General features: G+C 35.7%; 1 protein-coding gene across 2 annotated transcripts in view; it reads right to left on the bottom strand.

Annotated features, from left to right (window-relative positions):
* The window catches only part of ITGAV (integrin subunit alpha V), an 86593-nt gene that overhangs the window by 41377 nt on the left and 26265 nt on the right, over positions 1-18951 (bottom strand). For both annotated transcript variants that reach the window (XM_082841294.1, XM_082841295.1), the window contains exons 3-6: positions 11651-11742; positions 9074-9188; positions 3178-3239; positions 1134-1179 (exon numbers count right to left, since the gene is read on the bottom strand). In XM_082841294.1, coding sequence (XP_082697420.1) covers positions 1134-1179; positions 3178-3239; positions 9074-9188; positions 11651-11742 — 315 coding nt within the window. The remainder of the gene's footprint in view (positions 1-1133; positions 1180-3177; positions 3240-9073; positions 9189-11650; positions 11743-18951) is intronic.

The following is an 18951-nucleotide window of genomic DNA, read 5'->3' as shown; positions in this document are numbered from 1 at the left end:
TTTAGTATGTTTCTCATACTGATCCTCTTTGCCTGATTTTTCTTTTTCTCCTTTGCCATCCCTTCCAATTTTTCACTTATTCCCATTTCTCATTCCTTCTTATTTTCCTTCCATCCTGTTTTCCTTCAGCAAATCTCTTTTAGTTTCCCTTTCTATAAAGCAAAAGCACGGGTTTTCCTACAAGGAAGCAAGTAAAGGAAGCAGAGTGCAGAATACAGAAGTAAAATTCAGAATCAGAAAGTACTTGCAAATCAATATAGTCACAGATTTTCCAGTTCTTCCAAATATTGACAATGCTTGAATAACAGAATCTGGTAAATGGCACTTTTTAGCAGAAAATAAACATGTGACTATATTGACTAAATAAATGTGTCTCTAATGATAAATGAATCATAAGCTAAGAAAATAAGCAGATATAGTTACCTATTTTCAAACTGTCAGAAAATAATGATCTGTTATACATTTGTTCAAATGGTAATTTTATTAGTCCTCAGAAAATGACTAAAGAATGTAGTGTTTTATCTTTACATCAATCGTCAATGCCAGTTTAATATATTCTTTTGAAACTTAATAAGATCCTCTATTTAAAAAACTCTCCAAACACAAAGAAATCATTCTTGATGTCAGCGATTAATGAGAAAATAACCATTTAAATATTTTAATGTGCAAATTCAAATTAAGTTTAAAACCATGAGCTTTTGGAAGGCCACAATTTACCTATTACAAATCAGTTCCACACACTTTCTAATGCTTAATTACATCATTTCCTCTGAAGTACAGAGATGAAAAAGTACATATCATAAACAATAAAAATAAATTATTTTATTAATTTACTTTATAATTTACTTTTAAAATATTCAGTTTATTTTCTACTAGGAATATATACAATATATGTTATATATTATGTTATATATTTATATATTTTACATACACCTTATATGATGTTATAGTCCTTTTTAAAAAAAATTTTATACAATTTTTATACAATTTATACAAAGATAGTGATTATACATTTAAATTTTATTTTTCCATTTCTTTGTTTAAAATAATTCGAAAGGTCTCATAGGCACATGATAAGCCAGATGAGTCTGAAACACAGTCATTATTGGGTAGTTTTTGAAAGATTAACCTACCTTGCCAATAAAAGCTACCAGGACCACCAAGAAGTACTCTGTCAGCCTAGATTAAATCAAACAAAAAGATACATATTTTAAAACAGGTAGCTTTAAAAATGGAGAGCAATGTAATAAACATAAAAGCTACATATACAAGTATATATGTATATATGACATATATATGCAAATATTATATGCATATATTAAACATGTATATATTAAAGCAAACAAAATCATAAGTCTTAAACTCATCTAATTCAGTAATTTTCACTATACTTTTTCTAAAACACAATGCAATAAATATCAAAAAGGAAACTTATAATATATTCACTTAATATGTGAAAATATACAAACATATATATACATATAGATTCGTAGATCTTGGCTGCTTCACACACGTGGTATGACGTGCCATCAGCATAGTATTATTGGTTACAGTAAGAAAAAAAGTCACTCCTTAATTCTGTATATCACCTTTGTGACTACATAGGCAAATTTCCTTTCCAATAATCATTAAAAATTTTTCAGCTAAAGGAAAAATTTTAGTGTCTTGCATATCTAAACAAGAGTGAGGTTAGAGGGTAAATTTTTCAGGGTATATTATATATACAAATTATACCTGACTAGCATTTCTTACATCTGTAACAAATTATAAGTATCTAATTCAAGGTAGTTAGTGTTTGAACATAATATTTTTAAAATTTCCTCTTGCTGGAGGTTAAGAGAAAATTTTTCTCTCTCCAAATGGACATATAGACTTTCAAGCTTTCAACAACCTCTGGCCATGGCTATGTAAAAGATATTTCTAAGTTGTCTGCTTTAAAATGACACCATTTTTCAGAAATGAGTTGAAGAAAGCAAACAGTTAATATAGCAATGACTGTTCATAGTATGGGAATATTTCTGGGGTTATAGTTGTACTGGCATTAAGTACAGAAAATAAGGACACTTTTTGCTTTAATACAACACCTATTTGAAAACACATCATATGAGTTGAAACCTAATATGCATTAATATACTTTACCTCTCTTTGTTTTGCTTCCTTAAATTTTAAATTATAAGTAATTATGAATAAGTTTTGAATTATGAATTTCAAATTGAGTGAATTAAAATCAATTACTTAATAAGGAGAGTCAACTATAATTACCAGTATCTAATCTAGAAAAAAAATTTTAATACAGATAAAATACAAATTAAAAAAAATAACAAAATGCTTTATTAGTTTTTCTGAATCATGATTATAGTTTCTGCTGTTTTAATGAATTTAAGGCACTTCTGTTTGCATTTTCTAAGAAAGCCATATTAAGCTTTCTAAGGAAGCTCTACTTTTAACCAAGCAATGTATTTTTGAGACTTCTCTAGGAGTAATTAATAGTCTCAATTTGATATTCAAAATGTTCATATATCCCACCAAAAAAAAACCCCACACACAAAAGAAAATTACATAAAGAAAAGTACTTAAGAGAAATTTCCTTTGAAAATATAAATGGAATTCTTATTTTTAAAAAATAGCTTAAAAACTATCAACTCTAGAGAGCATATCAGCTTAGTTAAAAATACATAGAGCCCTGTATATGAGCTTTCTTACAATAATTAAATTGCTTCAACTTTACTTGTTGCCTGTAGGCACATAATAGATGGTAAATAAGCATGTTTTTCAACTTTTATGTAACTAAACTCTGATTTTGTAAGAAAGCTCCCATTGCTAGCTTTTACAAAAACTCAATTTCAGTCAAAAATAGAAAGGTTTAATAGTCTATAAATTTATCCAACTGGAAATTGTAATATTAATATTAAGTCATAACAGCTATCTATCTTCTACTCAGGAGATTTTCTACTGTCCTTCATTCCATTTTGATGTCTATTTCAAACAAGCAATGTCTCCTAGGGAGAGAATAATATAAAGCAACGGATATCAAAATGCATGGGTCATTTTTATTAGCTGTTTTCATAAAACAGGTAATAGTTACAGAGAATCTGAAGTATTAACCAGTTAATTTTTAACCATGGCTTAGATAATAAGGTAGATCTGAATCTCACTCAGTCTTAAATGAGAACTTACTTTAGTAAAATCAATGCTGAATCCTCCTTGACAAAATCCCTGTCCATCAGCATCAATATTTTCTAAAATAAAAAGATTGGAAATATACACAAACCCCAAAACAAACAACACAAAACAAAACATGAGAAAAATCTGATATCACTCTAACTGTAAGATAATGTACTAGTCTCTGAGAGTGTTCATTCACTCAGGCACTTAATGAGTTATTAACACATTCTAAACAAGTTAGTATGGGGCTTCCCTGGTGACGCAGTTGTTGGGAGTCCGCCTGCCGATGCAGGGGACACGGGTTCGTGCCCCGGTCCGGGAAGATCCCACATGCCGCGGAGCGGCTGGGCCAGTGAGCCATGGCCGCTGGGCCTGCGCGTCTGGAGCCTGTGCTCCGCAACGGGAGAGGCCACGGCGGTGAGAGGCCCGCATACCACACACACACACAAGAAGTTTGTATGCATGTTTACCAGCACCCATTAATCAGAAATGGCAACAGAGAGAGATGAAAGTACCTGGACCAGTCAGCAGGGGACAGAAAGATCACCTAAGATGGTGGATTTCAAACTTTTTATTTTTAACCACAACCCACAAGATTATAGTTTATATCATAGCCCACACAACCCAACATACACACATTATATTTCATTCCATTTTTTAAAAATTACTGGCTATGACTCATACTTTGATTTCATAAAACAATGATGAGTTGTAATCTTTGAGTTAAAAACTCCAATCTGAAATTTCCATTTCTTACTATTATTCTCCTACAGTTGTTAGGTCTTCACTAAGTTATTATGAATACTTAAAGGAGATACCTACATTCCTGATACATTTCCTATATATACACTTATATCCAACAACAACAACAAACCTGAAAAAAAGTAGTTCAGAATCTGGGGAGATGGCCAGACCCTAATTTAATATTCTGCAATGAGCAAAATACGAAAACTACTCTCACAACACATTTAGAAAGTCAACTTTTTTAAACATGACACTTTTAAGTATTCTCCAAATGATAATAGACTCAATTGTTTTACTCCTTTATACTCAATTATTAAATTGGCCAATAATAATTAACTCTAATTAATAATAAATTAACTCTAATCATGAGTAATACTGTACCTAGAAGTAACAGTGAGCCTGGAGACTCTTCCTTGTTTTATTTTGAGGATAATAAGCAACAATGAAAAACAGCTGCTCTTCAGTCATCAAGGAATTCTTGTAGTCAATGTCACAATATCTAAATAATTTTGCTATAGTATTCCTGTATTTGCCACCCAAATACAGGAACCAAAAATATCTACTTTCAGTCATGAGGACAACTTGCAAGAATTTTTGTCAAATACTCCCATCTAAAATTTTGAACCCATTTTAAAACCTGGGAACTGCCCCAAGATTACACACTTAATATCTAAATTTAGAATTTTTTTTAGAAAATAGCCTCCAGAGTATAATGCTACCCCAATGTAAATTTTTCTAACCAAGAGGCAATGGGAAAATGCAGGGCTGGGGCTTCCAGTGTCTAGTGAATCATACTAAGGAATTCTGCTCTGACCTCAAGTCAGCCGTTTATTTCCTTTATTCAAGTTGCATCTGGGGAACTATTTCAAGCTATTTATAAAGACATCCTTTTTTGATTATCATACTGTACAATTATCTACTTTATTTGGTTTCCCAGAACATCCAGCTAGAAACATAACCGTCCTTTAAAATTTTAACAGGTACCTATTAAACAGTGCGAATGTAAAGAATTTTATGTTGACTATAATCTATTTCAGTGAAGGCTTTTGTTTTTATTTCTATGGACAATTAATATTTCTGCTATTTGTTAAGCCTGACAATATTATAAATAATGTTATTGGTTATGATAGTAAGAGCAGCTAATGTTTATCAAGCCCTTAATTTCTGTGAGCCCAGTACCGTACTAAAGCATTTAAAATCTTTTTAAATCTATACAGCAATTCTATGAGAGATACTATTATTAGTCACAATTTACATATAAGAAAACTGAGGCTCACAGAAATTAAGGAACTTGACTATGGTAAACCACCTAGTAAATGAAAGAGCATGGATCTGAGGTGAGGAGTGTCTACACCACTAGGCTGCACTATCTCAAGCCAGCAGTGCATTTATAATTCCCTAAGCAACCATCAAGGGGAAGAAAAAACAAACTAGAAATCAAAACTGAGAAAAATCTATATGCAAATAACATTATCATCAGAAAGTAGACAGAAAGAACAAAGACTCAGTCTGAGGATGGAGATGAAAGAGTATTTAAATCATATGATTTGTGGTTCAGGCACTTTTAGAACAGAAAGACATTTAGCCTATTGTATAATGCCAAGAATGGTCATAGATACAGTAATGAGAAGCCAAAAGCAAACATAATCAGTAATAAGGTAAACTTTTATAGAGTGACGTTCCACAGATCCATAGAGGTCACATTAAAAACAAAAGCATGAGGTGGATGGACCCAGAGTCTGTCATACAGAGTGAAGTCAGTCAGAAAGAGAAAAACAAATACCGTATGCTAACACATATATATGGAATCTAAAAAAAAAAATTGGTTATGAAGAACCTAGGGGCAGGACAGGAATTAAGACACAGACGTAGAGAATGGGCTTGAGGACACGGGGAGGGTTAAGGGTAAGCTGAGACGAAATGAGAGAGTGGCATGGACTTATATATACTACCAAATGTAAAACAGATAGCTAGTGGGAAGCAGCTGCATAGCACAGGAAGATCAGCTCAGTGCTCTGTGACCACCTAGAGCGATTGGGAGGGTGGGAGGGAGACGCAAGAGGGAGGAGATATGGGGATATATGTATATGTATAGCTGATTCATTTTGTTATAAAGCAGAACCTAACACACCATTGTAAAGCAATTATACTCCAATAAAGATGTTAAAAAAAAGAAAGCAAACAACAAACAAATGAACAACAACAAAACCCACAAACTACCACCACCAAAACAAGCAGTTATCAAGAAGTTGGCAATGTAGCCCTACAAAACTGGCAGCCTTGTGTAAAATCAGCCATTGGGTTACACAATTTATTGAAGTACGAAAAAGACATAAAATACAAAAATTGCATCTCTAGAGTCTTTTGCCTAAATCAGCGTTTTACCAGTGATGAATCACCCATGACTATAGATATACAGGTTGTTGGCAGAGTGCAAGAATATAACCCAAGTTCTGAGATTCCCACTCTTGAGCGTTCTTCTCTGGGCAGGTTGCCCCTTGCACTTTGGGCTGCAGGTAGCTTAATACTTCAAAGGTTGAGCCCTGAAGTACATACAATGATCAAGAGATACTGAAAGCCAGCTTATTAGGAAGAAAGGCATTCACTTTGATATTTTTAAGATTGTTCTCTCTGCTTTTTCTAATATTTGAGGTATTACTATTGAGATCGGGGATCAGCAAACATCTTCTGTAAAGGGCCAGATAATAAATGTTTTAGGCTTAGGGGCTATACAGTCTCTGTGGCAAGGACTCAACTCTCCCTTTATAGATAACATGTAAACAAATGGGTGTGCCTATGTTCCAATAAAACTTTATTTACAAAAACAGACTCACAAGCCATAGTTTGCTGATCTGATTTGGATGTTAAATACTTCAGAAAATAAGGTTAAAATGTCTGTGCTTAAACCAATTAAAGTGAAAGCATTATGAGCAGCTACATCACGCAGTCTTAATCCTTTAAATACATGTTAAGAAGAGAACTGGTCGTTACTGAAGAAGCATAATGATGAAAAATACTAGCTGAACATGGCAGTATATCCTCAAGGGATCATCGTTAGAATGCTTGTTTTCAGAAGGGTTCTTGTCCTCTTACATCAGGAATTATCCAAACCTGCACTTTTTTTTTTTTAAAGTGTTTCCTTTGTAATGTTTAGCAATTTTCATGACATGTGAATAGTATTCTAAGCTGTTAAAGGGTAGAATGGGAGCTGCCTTGTCCTGTGACTATTATTTTTTTTTAAATAAATTTATTTATTTATTTATTTTTGTCTGTGTTGGGTCTTCGTTTCTGTGCGAGGGCCTTCTCTAGTTGCGGCGAGCGGGGACCAGTCTTCATCGCGGTGCGCGGGCCTCTCACTATCTCGGCCTCTCTTGTTGCGGAGCACAGGCTCCAGACGCGCAGGCTCAGTAGTTGTGGTTCAAGGGCCCAGTTGCTCCGCGGCATGTGGGATCTTCCCAGACCAGGGCTCGAACCCGTGTCCCCTGCATTGGCAGGCAGATTCTCAACCACTGCACCACCAGGGAAGTCCCAAACCTGCACTTCTGAAAGCAGTATTCTCTGTAGAAAAGTTGTGCTTAATACAGAGGAAATAGAAATGGAAAACATTTTCTATTGTTAGTAATACAGGGAAAAGATTCCTTTGGAATAAGACAGACCTGGGTTAAAATCCTCATTAGATCACTCACTACCATAAGATGTAGGAAAAAAATGACTTCAACTGTCTGAATCTCAGTTCCCACATGTATCAGAAAAGAATAAAGGTGATTTTACAGGTGTGTCCATCACATAAACAATAGGTTACAAGCCTGGCACACAAGGGTTAGCTCATCCTTCAGAGCTACGAAATTATCTTCTCACCATAGGAACATTTTCGCAATACAGAAATTAAAAACACAAATTTAGTCCTCACATTTTCCACATGCCACCAAAGACAACAGTACTATGACCAAAACACCAATAGAAGGTGGTGTAGTCAGACACTGAGGATAAATCTGCCCACCTCCTCCATTCTCGCAGGGTGTGCTTTCTGACCTACTCTAATAAAGCGGTTATGGGTACGTATCATTCTTTTCATGTTTACCTCCCACTTACAACAAGTAGGGCCAGGGCAGTGGGCTAAGAAATAAGTGTTTAATGAAATCATTTTGCAATTTCTCAGAGGTTCAACTGCTTAGGATTTTGAAGACTAAATAGATACTTTGGTGTCACAAGTTACCTAACATGGAAAAAAAGTCTAGCAATAAGAGTCTTACATGTTGTACTTTTGTTATTAATTCTCTTTACTACACTACCTGGTGACCAGTGGAACAGAAAAAGTAATGGCCTAAAAAGTGGTCCAGGTATAAACACTACACTGCATTTCAAGAAGCTATTTTTATGTTTCTGATATAAAGAGGATCTGGAGTGGTGGCCAATTCAACAATAGTGGAGAAGCAAAAGGACTGCAATCTCCAAGAAGGAAAAAGTATACAGAGTTTGGAAAAGCATAATCAGAATTACAAGTGCTCAAAATCATCTTTAGTCACAATATAAATTTCATTGGAAATTTCAAATAATATTAGAGAACAGGGTGAGATCTTTTAGATCAAGAGGAGTGAGCTTAGTCGACAGACTGACAAAGAGACTGATTAAAAGCAAGGAAATTCAGACTCCGGCTCCTGACCCCAATGTTTCACCTTCCTATAAAAACTCTGGCTCCTTATGACAATTATTTTTTAATTTTAACATCATTATTAATATAGAGCTGCAGTTCTCAAATTTTGGTATCCATCAGAATTACCTTGTAGAGTCTGTTAAAAATGAAGGTGGCTAGGCCTGACCCAGACCTGCTGAATCAGAATCGTTAGCTGTGGGGTCTGCATCTCTGTTAGAGAAGCTCAAGGGAGCACCTTTTGACTAATAGTGACTAAAAATGCAGATTTCCAAAATCAAATATTAATTATTACTGACCAAGGAAGATGAAAACTAGTTCTTAGGGAGGAAGATAAGCCTGTTGACTGCATATTCTAAATTTCTTTACATTAATAAAATTGCCTTCATTTTGCTGTCATCAAACAGTACGGTATGTCTACAAATTTTAACACACACACATACACACACACTTTTTTAACAGCCTAGGCTTCCCAAACCTCTTTGTAAAAGCTGGTCAATTTCCTATACATACTTGATCTGCATGGAGCATACTCAACAGTCTTTGTACCATCCTGAAGAAAGCATGTTCCAACAGGCTCTCTCTCCTGTTTCATTTCAGTCCTCCAGTGGTACAGTGGGGCACAGGCCTGAAATCAAAGGGGGTAGTCCACACATAAAAATTCTCTGAAAAAAATTAGTGTTTCATATAATCTATACTACCTCAGATTACAATATACCTTTATAAGCATTTATAAAATTAATCAAACCTATCCTTTACCTTAAATTCCTTATCACAGTAGTGGATAAAGATTTTTAAAGTACTCTTCTCATATGCTTCTAAAGGCCATATTTGGAGTCTAGGTATTTTTTTTTTCAAAATAGCAAAATCATGATTTTGAGTAGCACCTTTCTTGACGTTAGGTGCTAAACTGAAGGGCACAGACCAAATCAATATTTAACTAAATAACACTCTCATGTGTGTAGAATATATCCCTAAGTTATAAAGCAAATAATTTATCAAGTAAGAAGAGAGTAAAAGAATTTGCAGTGCTTATTTTATTTACTTTCCAAATAAACTATGACCTTTTTGCTTTCAGATTTATAGACTTCAACACCATGTAAAAGTGGTAGAATGCATGTTTTTTAACAGCATAGTAATCTACCAAAGTATAACAATTTAATTTGCTGGAAAAAATTCAATGAATTTTCTATAATATCCTTTGAAGCAAAACATTTTAATACAAACACTACAGATAACACTGGGCTATTTTATATTTACCCTAAAAACTTAAAGTAAGAAATCACTACCACTTCTCTACATGTACCTGATGTTCCAGAGTGGAGTATTTGCCACTTCTGCGTATTTTTGCTTCTTTGTACCTCCTTCTGCCTAGAATGCCACCATTCTCAACCTCTCCCTTCACCTCCAATTGCTAAAATTTGACACATCCTTTGAAGCTCTGCTGAAATTTCACTTCCTAAACAAATCCTTCCCTGATGCCCCACAATCCAATGGAAAAAAGAAGAAAATAATAAATACTATGCAAGTAGTTAAAATAGGGAAGGGCTCTCTGAGGAAATGAAAGTAGAGCTGAAATCAGAATGAGAAGGAGCCAGCCGAAGTGAAAAGCAGTAAGATGAGCATAAGATAGGCAGAGGGACAAACACTAAGGATCTAACTGAAATGACTTGGTATGGAAGGAATAAAAAGACTAGTATAGCTACACATGTGAGGTGGAGTGAGATGATACCAAAGAGTCAGCAGCTGGTGACTGGATTACGCAGATGCTTATAAAAACCAGGATGAGCATGAGATTTTTACCCTGAGAGGGATGAAAAGCTGCTTGACTATTTGAATCAGGCAGGTGAAATGCTCTGGTTCACTCTGGTCCTTCTATAAAGAATGGGTTGTAGCTGGGGCAAGAGAGGAAGCAGAGGGATGAGAACAGCCACTGCACTGACCCAGGAGAGGAACGACGGTGGCTTGGTACAGGGTAGAAATAGTGGAGATGATGATTTACTGAGGGCCGTGGGATATATTCCGGAAGCTGGAGACGGAACTGACAGGGCTTGCTGGTGGATGGGGTAGAGAGTCCTGCCTCTAAGATGGGGAAGTTTATACGGAAATACTTACTTTTGTGGTTTTTCCTTTATGATGGAGGGTTAACAGTTCCATTTTGGTCCACATTCATTTTGAATAATGTATGAGATATACAAATGAAAATGTCAAATTGGTAGTTTGGAAATACAACTTCTAAAGATCCAAGGAGAATTAAGAGCTAGAGCTATAGATTTCGGGATTATGACATATAGATTGTGTTCAGAGCCACAGGATAGGATAGGAGCAGCTAGGTAAAAGGTGTAGTTGAAGAAGACAAGGGCCCAGAACAAAGCTCAGAGACACCTCAACATTTAGAAGCTGAGCTGAAGTAGAGCTATTAAAGGAGATGGCAAAAGAGCGACCAGCGGTAAAGGGGAAAACCAGAAAAGCACAGAGTCCCAGGAGCCAAGGAAATAAAAGTATTTCAAAAGGCATGGGTCAAATGACCTTGTTGAATGGTTTTGAGGGGGCAAGAAAAGTATTCTTGACCTGCAAGTCAAGGATGACCTTGCCCATGCCTACCTGAGCCTGACAGCAGGGGTTGGGAAGAGGATGGGAAGTGAGGAAGTGGAGATGGTTACTATAGAAACCACTTTCAACGAGTCTTTGAAAAGGGGAGCAAAGGAAGGGGACTGTAGCAGAGGGGACGATGAGGCAAAGGCAGGGGTGTTTTATTCGTAAGGAGAGGAGGTACTAGGGCATTTGATTAATCAACGGCACACTATTCCTAAACCTGGCTGGATAGAAACAAACTGATGGGAACCATCGAGTAGGGCAAAAAAAATGAACAGTGTAGGAATGAAGGTGAAAGTAGCAAAAGCCAAGTCTGTGAAGGGTGAGAGAGAGGGTATCCTTAGAAGGGGTGGCCTTTGATCAGAGCTAAGTGATCTGATTAAACTCTCTGCCCTTTAGCACACTGAATTTTACTATCAGCTTTCAAGCATAAAACTTCCTGTGTTCCCACATAAATTGACTAAAGTTAACTTATTAAATATCTAAAACACTTACCAAAATTTTATCCTGTTTTGACCTCACAGATGCTCCAAACCACTGATGGGACTTAAACTCCAACGGATCATCCTTGGCATAATCTCTATTGCCTAAAATAAAATTAAATTAAGTTAAAAAATAATTTAAAAAAAACACTGTGAGAGGTGAGAAACAAAATATTCTTACTTAGTATAACATAGTTTCTTTCAATCCAACCAGGTTTATGACTAGTGTGCCTTTGATTAATCAAATAGTACACTGGCTATTTATCTCATATACTTTACACACATTGGGGATTTTCAACTAATTAGAAAAAATAAAACACAGGATGACTTAGAAGTGTCTCAGATTTGTTATTAATCCTACCAATTATCATAATGCAGAAGTGAAAAAGTAACAGCATGTGAAATTTTCCAGTTGCTAAATTGTAAGAAAATTAACTATTAAACAAACACTTATGATTACCTTCTGTACTCCCAGAACTTCTTTCTGTGGCATGAAGATATTTACAAAAATAGAAGGCTATGAAACACCTTTATAGAACACTAGCTAACACTTAGTCAAAGACTAAAGACTTAGTAAAACACTTAGCTAACACTACAGTAACACTTAGTAAAAGACTAAGATCTTACCAATGACATTATAACGTGAGTCAGAATCCAGAACACTTGATTTGGCTGGTTGGAAAACAATTCGATTTGGCACACTACATGCAAACACTTATTTTTCAGCCTACATTATTGAGGAAATTATTCCTGATATACCAGGCACTCATGTAAAGCACTGTAGATTTAAAAAGATAAAGATAAAAATCTTTTCCATGAGAAAGCTCTTGATCTGGTCAATGAAAAAATTACAGAAATATATGCATAAAGTATTTGGGGAAGGAGAGACTGTTTTTAAAGTCCAGTCTGTTCCTCTTAAAATCTGTTTATAATAATCATTCCTTATAAACATATATTTCAATAACTGTATTGGACAAACACATCAGACAAGTGTCAATTTTAAGAATGCCAGCCAACATGTTAATATCATCAAAAGGTTTGGTTAAATCTACTCCCTAAATCCCACCCATCTAAGGTAATGCTTATGGTTATTCAATTCCATTCTGAGGACTTAAGACCAATTGAAGAGTTATACATAATTAATGATCATTTCAATAATGCCAGATGTCATCTAGGCAAGGTGTTAACATATTAGTTGTACTATTCTTTGAACATTTTCATTGTTTTGCAAAAAAAATTTTAATGTGTCAATTTCCAAAGTCCTCTATCTGTAGTCTACACACCACTCACTGTTTTTTGTCAGTGGTCACAAAGGCACCATTTACTAGTAAAGGGAGGGAGGAAGGAGGAACAAACTAGCTAGTACATGCCTTTTACCATATGAATCAAGGTTTCCCAACAGTAGCTGGCTTGCCTTTGAAGCCTATGTTCACATGCCGACCTCACACATCAGTGACCTATAGATCACCTAACAGTTCACGTGCTCCTTTACATTTCCCATCCTCCCATAGTTAGGTTAAAGCCACATAACTCATTTTTATCAATAAAATGAGTTCTGCTAAGAGCAGAAGTGGCATGTGTCCCTTCCAATTCAAGTCAGTTAAGAGCGGATATGAGTTCAGTAGTCATCAAGGAAATGCAAATCAAAACCACAATAAGATATCATCTCATATCAATTAAGGCGGCTATTATCAGAAGATGTGGAGAAAAGGGAACCCTGATACACTGTTGGCTGGTAATGTAAATTGGTGCAGCCATTATGGAAAACAGTAGGGAGGCTACTCAAGAAATTAAAGACAGAACTATTGTATGATCCAGCAATCCCACTCCAGGTATATATCTGAAGGAAATGATACCACTACCTTGAAGAGACCTCTGTACTCCCATGTTCACTGAAGCATTATTCACAATAGTCAAGGTGTGAAGCAACCTAAATGTCTATGGTCAAGTGAATGAAAAAAAGAAAATGTGGTATATAATTAAAATGGAATATTAGTCAACCTTAAGAGAAGAAATCCTACCATGTGCACCAACATGGATGGACCTAGAAGACGTTATGATAAGTGAAATAAGCCAGACACAGAAAGACAAACACTTCATTATATCACTTATATGTGAAATCTCAAATTGTCATTTCATTTTAAAAAACAAAATAAAACAAAAACAGTGGCTAGGTATTCTCCATGTTTTCTTTCTCCCAGCCATGAGGTTGAAAGAATAGATGGTGTGGAATCCCTTAATGGAAGCAGCCTCAGTCCAAGTTTCTAAACCACCAAGAATAGCCAAATGACCTACACAAGATGATGACATGAGCAAGAAATTATCCTTTTTTAAGGGTAATCTGGGTATTTGTTTGTATATTAAAAAACAAAACCAAACCATGTTGCTACTGCAGTATAGCCTAGCACAGTTTGAGTAATATATGTTCTAAAAACAAAATGCTATATCCAAAATGGACTAACCTACAACTACAAAGAAGCTCAGCCCTTGGAAGAACTGGATTCAATTAATAGTTTTTTCAAGGATTTTAGCCATAAAATATATGCTTACAAGTTATCTAATAGGATTTTAAAAAAAATTCCACTGCAAGCTAACTGTGTTCTCTCACTGTGTTACTGGATTTCTATTCTATTCTTTTCTACAAAGGAAATAAAGGCATTTTTCCCCCTTACATTAATGAAGCAGGAGAAATACAGTATGACACTGAAACAGTCGGTGCTTGGAGGGATTCACTTCTATTCATTGTCCCTTGAGACCATAAGCATCATGATAAACTCAGGTAAGCTTAGCCTGAGGGAACTGACTTTATGATCTAATGTATCTGAACAAAAAGTACAGCATTATCACAACTGCTACCTCCTGCTTCTGCTTTCATTTAAAACAGCCTTTTCAGCAAGACCCTAAAGATGTTAAAGCAGAAGCAAAACTTTTCTATATTAGAGGAAATCTTCCATGAACGAAAGTACCATATTAGAGAGGTGGTACTCAAATTAATTTAAGACTCCATGTATTTCCTCATACTCTAAAACTTCGATTCAGAAAAAAAAGAGAGAGATGTAGGGACTTCCCTGGTGGCGCAGTGGTTAAGAATCCACCTGCCAATGCAGGGGACATGGGTTCGATCCCTGGTCTGGGAAGATCCCACATGCCATGGAGCAACTAAGCCCATACGCCACAACTACTGAGCCTGTGCTCTAGAGCCCACGTGTCGCAACTACTGAGCCCGCATGCTGCAACTACTGAAGCCCGCGCACCTGGAGCCCGTGCTCCACAACAAGGGAAGCCACCACAGTGAGAAGCCCATGCACCGCAATGAAGAGTAGCCCCCGCTTGCCGCAACTAGAGAAAGCCTGCGCACAGCAACGAAGACGCAACACAGCCAAAAATAAATAAATAAATAAATTTGTTAAAAAAAAAAAAAGACACGCAGACCCAACATCACTATATTCTTGCCAATACAATATTCCTGCCTACAAGACACCTGGTAAAGTTTCCTCAAAAATGTCAATGTCATGAAAGACAAAAAAAGTAAGAGTCACGATTAAAAGAGAACAATCTATGGCAACCCAATGCAAGATGTGATCCTTGATTGAATCTTGTGTCTGAAGAAATTTTTCAAGTTACAATGGACTTTATTACATAACAGTATTGTAATAATGACATATTTCTAGTATGTGATGATGACAGTACTGTGGTTATATAGGGGGAAGTCCCAGTTATGAGGAACTGCCTGCTGAAGTGTTTTGAGGTAAAGTTTCACAATGTCTGCAAGAATACTTGAATCTAGGTGAAGGGTATATTGTTCATTGTATTACAGTTTCAAATTTTCTGTAAGTTTAAAATTTTTCAAAATAAAAGTACAGCAGTTAGCAAGTACAGATATTATGTACTATAAGGCCAACAACAGAATATCTTCTATTTCTCTTTATTTGCACTCTTTATTATATGTACTCTAATAATAATCATTAAAAATATTACAAAACAAATGAAAACACAAAATAAAGCCATATGTAAAGATGAATCTAAATACCACCATCCCACCATAAAGAAATATCCTCTGCTCACATTTTAGTGTTTATTCTTAAACACTTGTTTTAGGAATACATGCATATCCTTTTATGCAAAGTAGATATTAAGCCAATATTAAAAAAATTCAAGCTATTACTATATATGTAAATGTATATACTTCCTTCCCTGTAACAATATGTCAATAAGAGTAGACCTACAGCACCGTTTTCATCGTTGTTGAGTACAACATTATACAGCTGTACAGCAGTTTATTTAATCAACCCCCTGTATCTCCTTCAGTTTCAAGTGTAGGAATATTTCTGTTTTGATTTAAGAGACTTACATATTCCCTCAAAGTCACATCTACTTACTCTTCCAATATACACGGAAGTTCATTATAAGCTATCTGAGCATGAGCTCTTTGCTAAATGAAGATGATAAACCTTTTGGAAAATGGTATGTAATATAGAGTATTATTCTAATGGCTAAATTTTAATCAAGGTTCCAAGATAAACTTATTTCTATATGTAAGAGTTCCCTTACCCTGAGTCCCCAGTCCCTTACACAAGCCCTGTAGGCAGGCCTCTGTACCCAAGGGCCTCTGACCTAGAAAACCTTATTGCTTCCATGTTTGATCCAAACCCTAACTGAAAAGTCAGGTGTAGCTGTCCATGACCCTAACGCATGATGAAATGGTAGTCTTCCCCTGAAGGAAATATCTGATACAAGGGACAGTCATGGGAACAAGTAATTACAGTGGAGCAATGGTAGAGGACTGTGTAAAGAGTAATGGGAAAAGGGTGGCAGAGTACAAGTGAGGGAATGCTTTCTGGGCCAAGAGAAGATCCTACGCAAAGAAACAAAGGAATGGATATTCTTGGATTTTTTAGAGACTTGTGAGTTGTTCACTGTGACTAGAGAAAAGGGTCTAGAGGGGAACAGTGGTCAAGAGCTTTCATGCAACGCTAAGAGTGGACTTCATGGCATTTCTGAATTGCCCTCTATGCTAAGCAATTTTTCTTCAATTATGTTTCTGAAAGGAGGAAGAGAAGTTTCCTCTGTAAAATGTTATCCCATTCTCTTCCTACTACTTTGAAAAACTGCTTCCATAGCTTTTAGTTTTCCTAAACAAATGGACTTTTCTCTAAATTTGTAAGTGGTGGCATAGGACGCTGCTATGCATGGTCAGGTATTATGTGCTTCTCATTGTTACCATGTTCTATGTCCTGTTTTTTTAAAAAAAGCATCAAAAACATCCCCTACCATTATGATTATGGTTATCTGCCTTTGTGGACATCAGGTTTAGCTTAAGCTAAAAAAATGTCCTGGAAAATAAGTAGAAATTTTACATATATTTTGTATATATATTTTTATACACAAAACTCCATAGTTCTTTCCAATATGGCAAGCAATTTACCCACAGCACTTAAGAAAAATGAAGCAGCACCAGTCAAAGGTGAAAAAGCACCAGGCAATATGGCTCTTTTTGATTAAAAAGTATATTTGAAAAACCAAGACAACAGCCGTATCTTATAGCATCCAGTGATTAAAGGTGTTTTCAATTACATTAACAAACACAAGTCAAATGTATTTGGCTATAACGCATTGGCATATATTGGCAGCCAAAACTTAGTCAACAGTTTTCCAAAAAAATGTGTTATCACCCATTGCTTTGAACGCCTTCAGCTTCAACAGGGTCACAACCTCAAATTACCATCTTTTTAAGAAGTTTGCTCAATGGGAAGTTCTTCTTTACCAATCAGAACTTTTTTTTCCAGAGACCAAGTCTTAAAATACCCAATTCAACCTCAGGCAGAAGTTTCACTCAGAGGAAGTGTGAATAGAGGTGGGTGGGGAGAAAGAAAAGGAAAGCCTGTTCTCCGAACACACTGACAAGAAGTTCATTCATGACCTGGCTGAAACTGGCAGCTAATCCAGGGCACATGACGGAAGTAAATATTTTGAGTCACAGCCCTGAGTCACCATTTCGAGTGATGCCGGAACTCCCCAGGCTGCTTGGACCATGCCACCAACCTTGAAAGGGATACAGAGTACAGACAACTGCAGAAATTCCAGTGCTGAAGGAAATGCTTCCTCAGGGAACAGTCAAGAAAGAACAATGATTTCTGTCCATAATTCTGTAAAACACCTTGAAATATTAGCTCTGATCTCCCAAGTAAATTAAAAGGAAAGAGAGTGTCTCACACAATGGCAAAAATGAGAAGAAATTGCCCCGTATTATGTAAATTAACATAAGACTCCATACTATCACTTTCGGAAATTCATAGAAGGAAATGCTGCTAGAGAATCTTAAAGTTAATTAGCAAGTACATCACCAGAGACTTGAAAATTTAACACCTATTTTGGTCGGCTTTTAAACTTGCCAGTTGCACTTTATCAGACTCCCATGATTGAAGACTTCAGGACAGAAGCATATGGGATAACGCAAACTGTCATAGCTTTAGACTCTGCCCGCTGATTAGTAACCAACTCCTCTCATTTTTTTCTCATTTCCTCCAAGTGTTTGAAAAGACACTGTGGAACATTTAACTTGCTGGAGAATTACAGGAGATGCTTATTTTTAAGACAAAGTTACCTTATCACCCTAAAACTACATTTTTTTGTTTCTTCTTTTCATGCCTAAAGAATATCCTTGGGAACAACAAGACCACATCACCTTTTTTTGAAAAGGCCAAAGGCCAGAAGAATGCCAAAACATTAGAAAAGCAAAACAGTAAACTTTTATTTGGAAGTGTCCTGTGTATTTAGTCATTCAGCTCCCATTTGTTACTTTACAAATAATGATGTAGGTCCTCAGAGGGCTTATATTTTGCCCCAAAAAAGTGGCTATTAAAACGATGTAATGTACAGCATGGTGACTATAGTTAATAATACTGTGCTGCATATTTGAAAGTGGCTAAGAGAGCAGATCTCAAAAGTTCTCACCACAAGAAAAAAATATTTTGTAACTATGAACGGTGACAGATGTTAATTGACTTATTGTGCTCATCATGTTGCAATATATATAAATATCAAATCATGATGTTGTATACCTGAAACTAGTATGTCAATTATACCTCAATTTAAAAAAAATGCCATCCCATATTCACCCTTTAATAAAATAGACAATTTGCAGTCTTCCTTAAGCAGCTTTTTACCTCAAACATCACTTTTGCTCAGTCACACTTCCTATAACAAATTTGCCTGAAAGAAAAATCTCCCAATATGGTTTACTTATTTATGTGAAAATTAACAGGACAGAGAAAGAAATCTCTTGATCATTCAGTTAAATAAATAAATCACAGG

The sequence above is a fragment of the Leucopleurus acutus genome (assembly GCF_964270905.1).
Source record: "Leucopleurus acutus genome assembly, chromosome: 6".
NCBI lineage: Eukaryota > Metazoa > Chordata > Mammalia > Artiodactyla > Delphinidae > Leucopleurus > Leucopleurus acutus.
The sequence above is the reverse complement of the archived record's forward strand: the minus strand, read 5'-3'. Positions and strand labels throughout refer to the sequence as shown.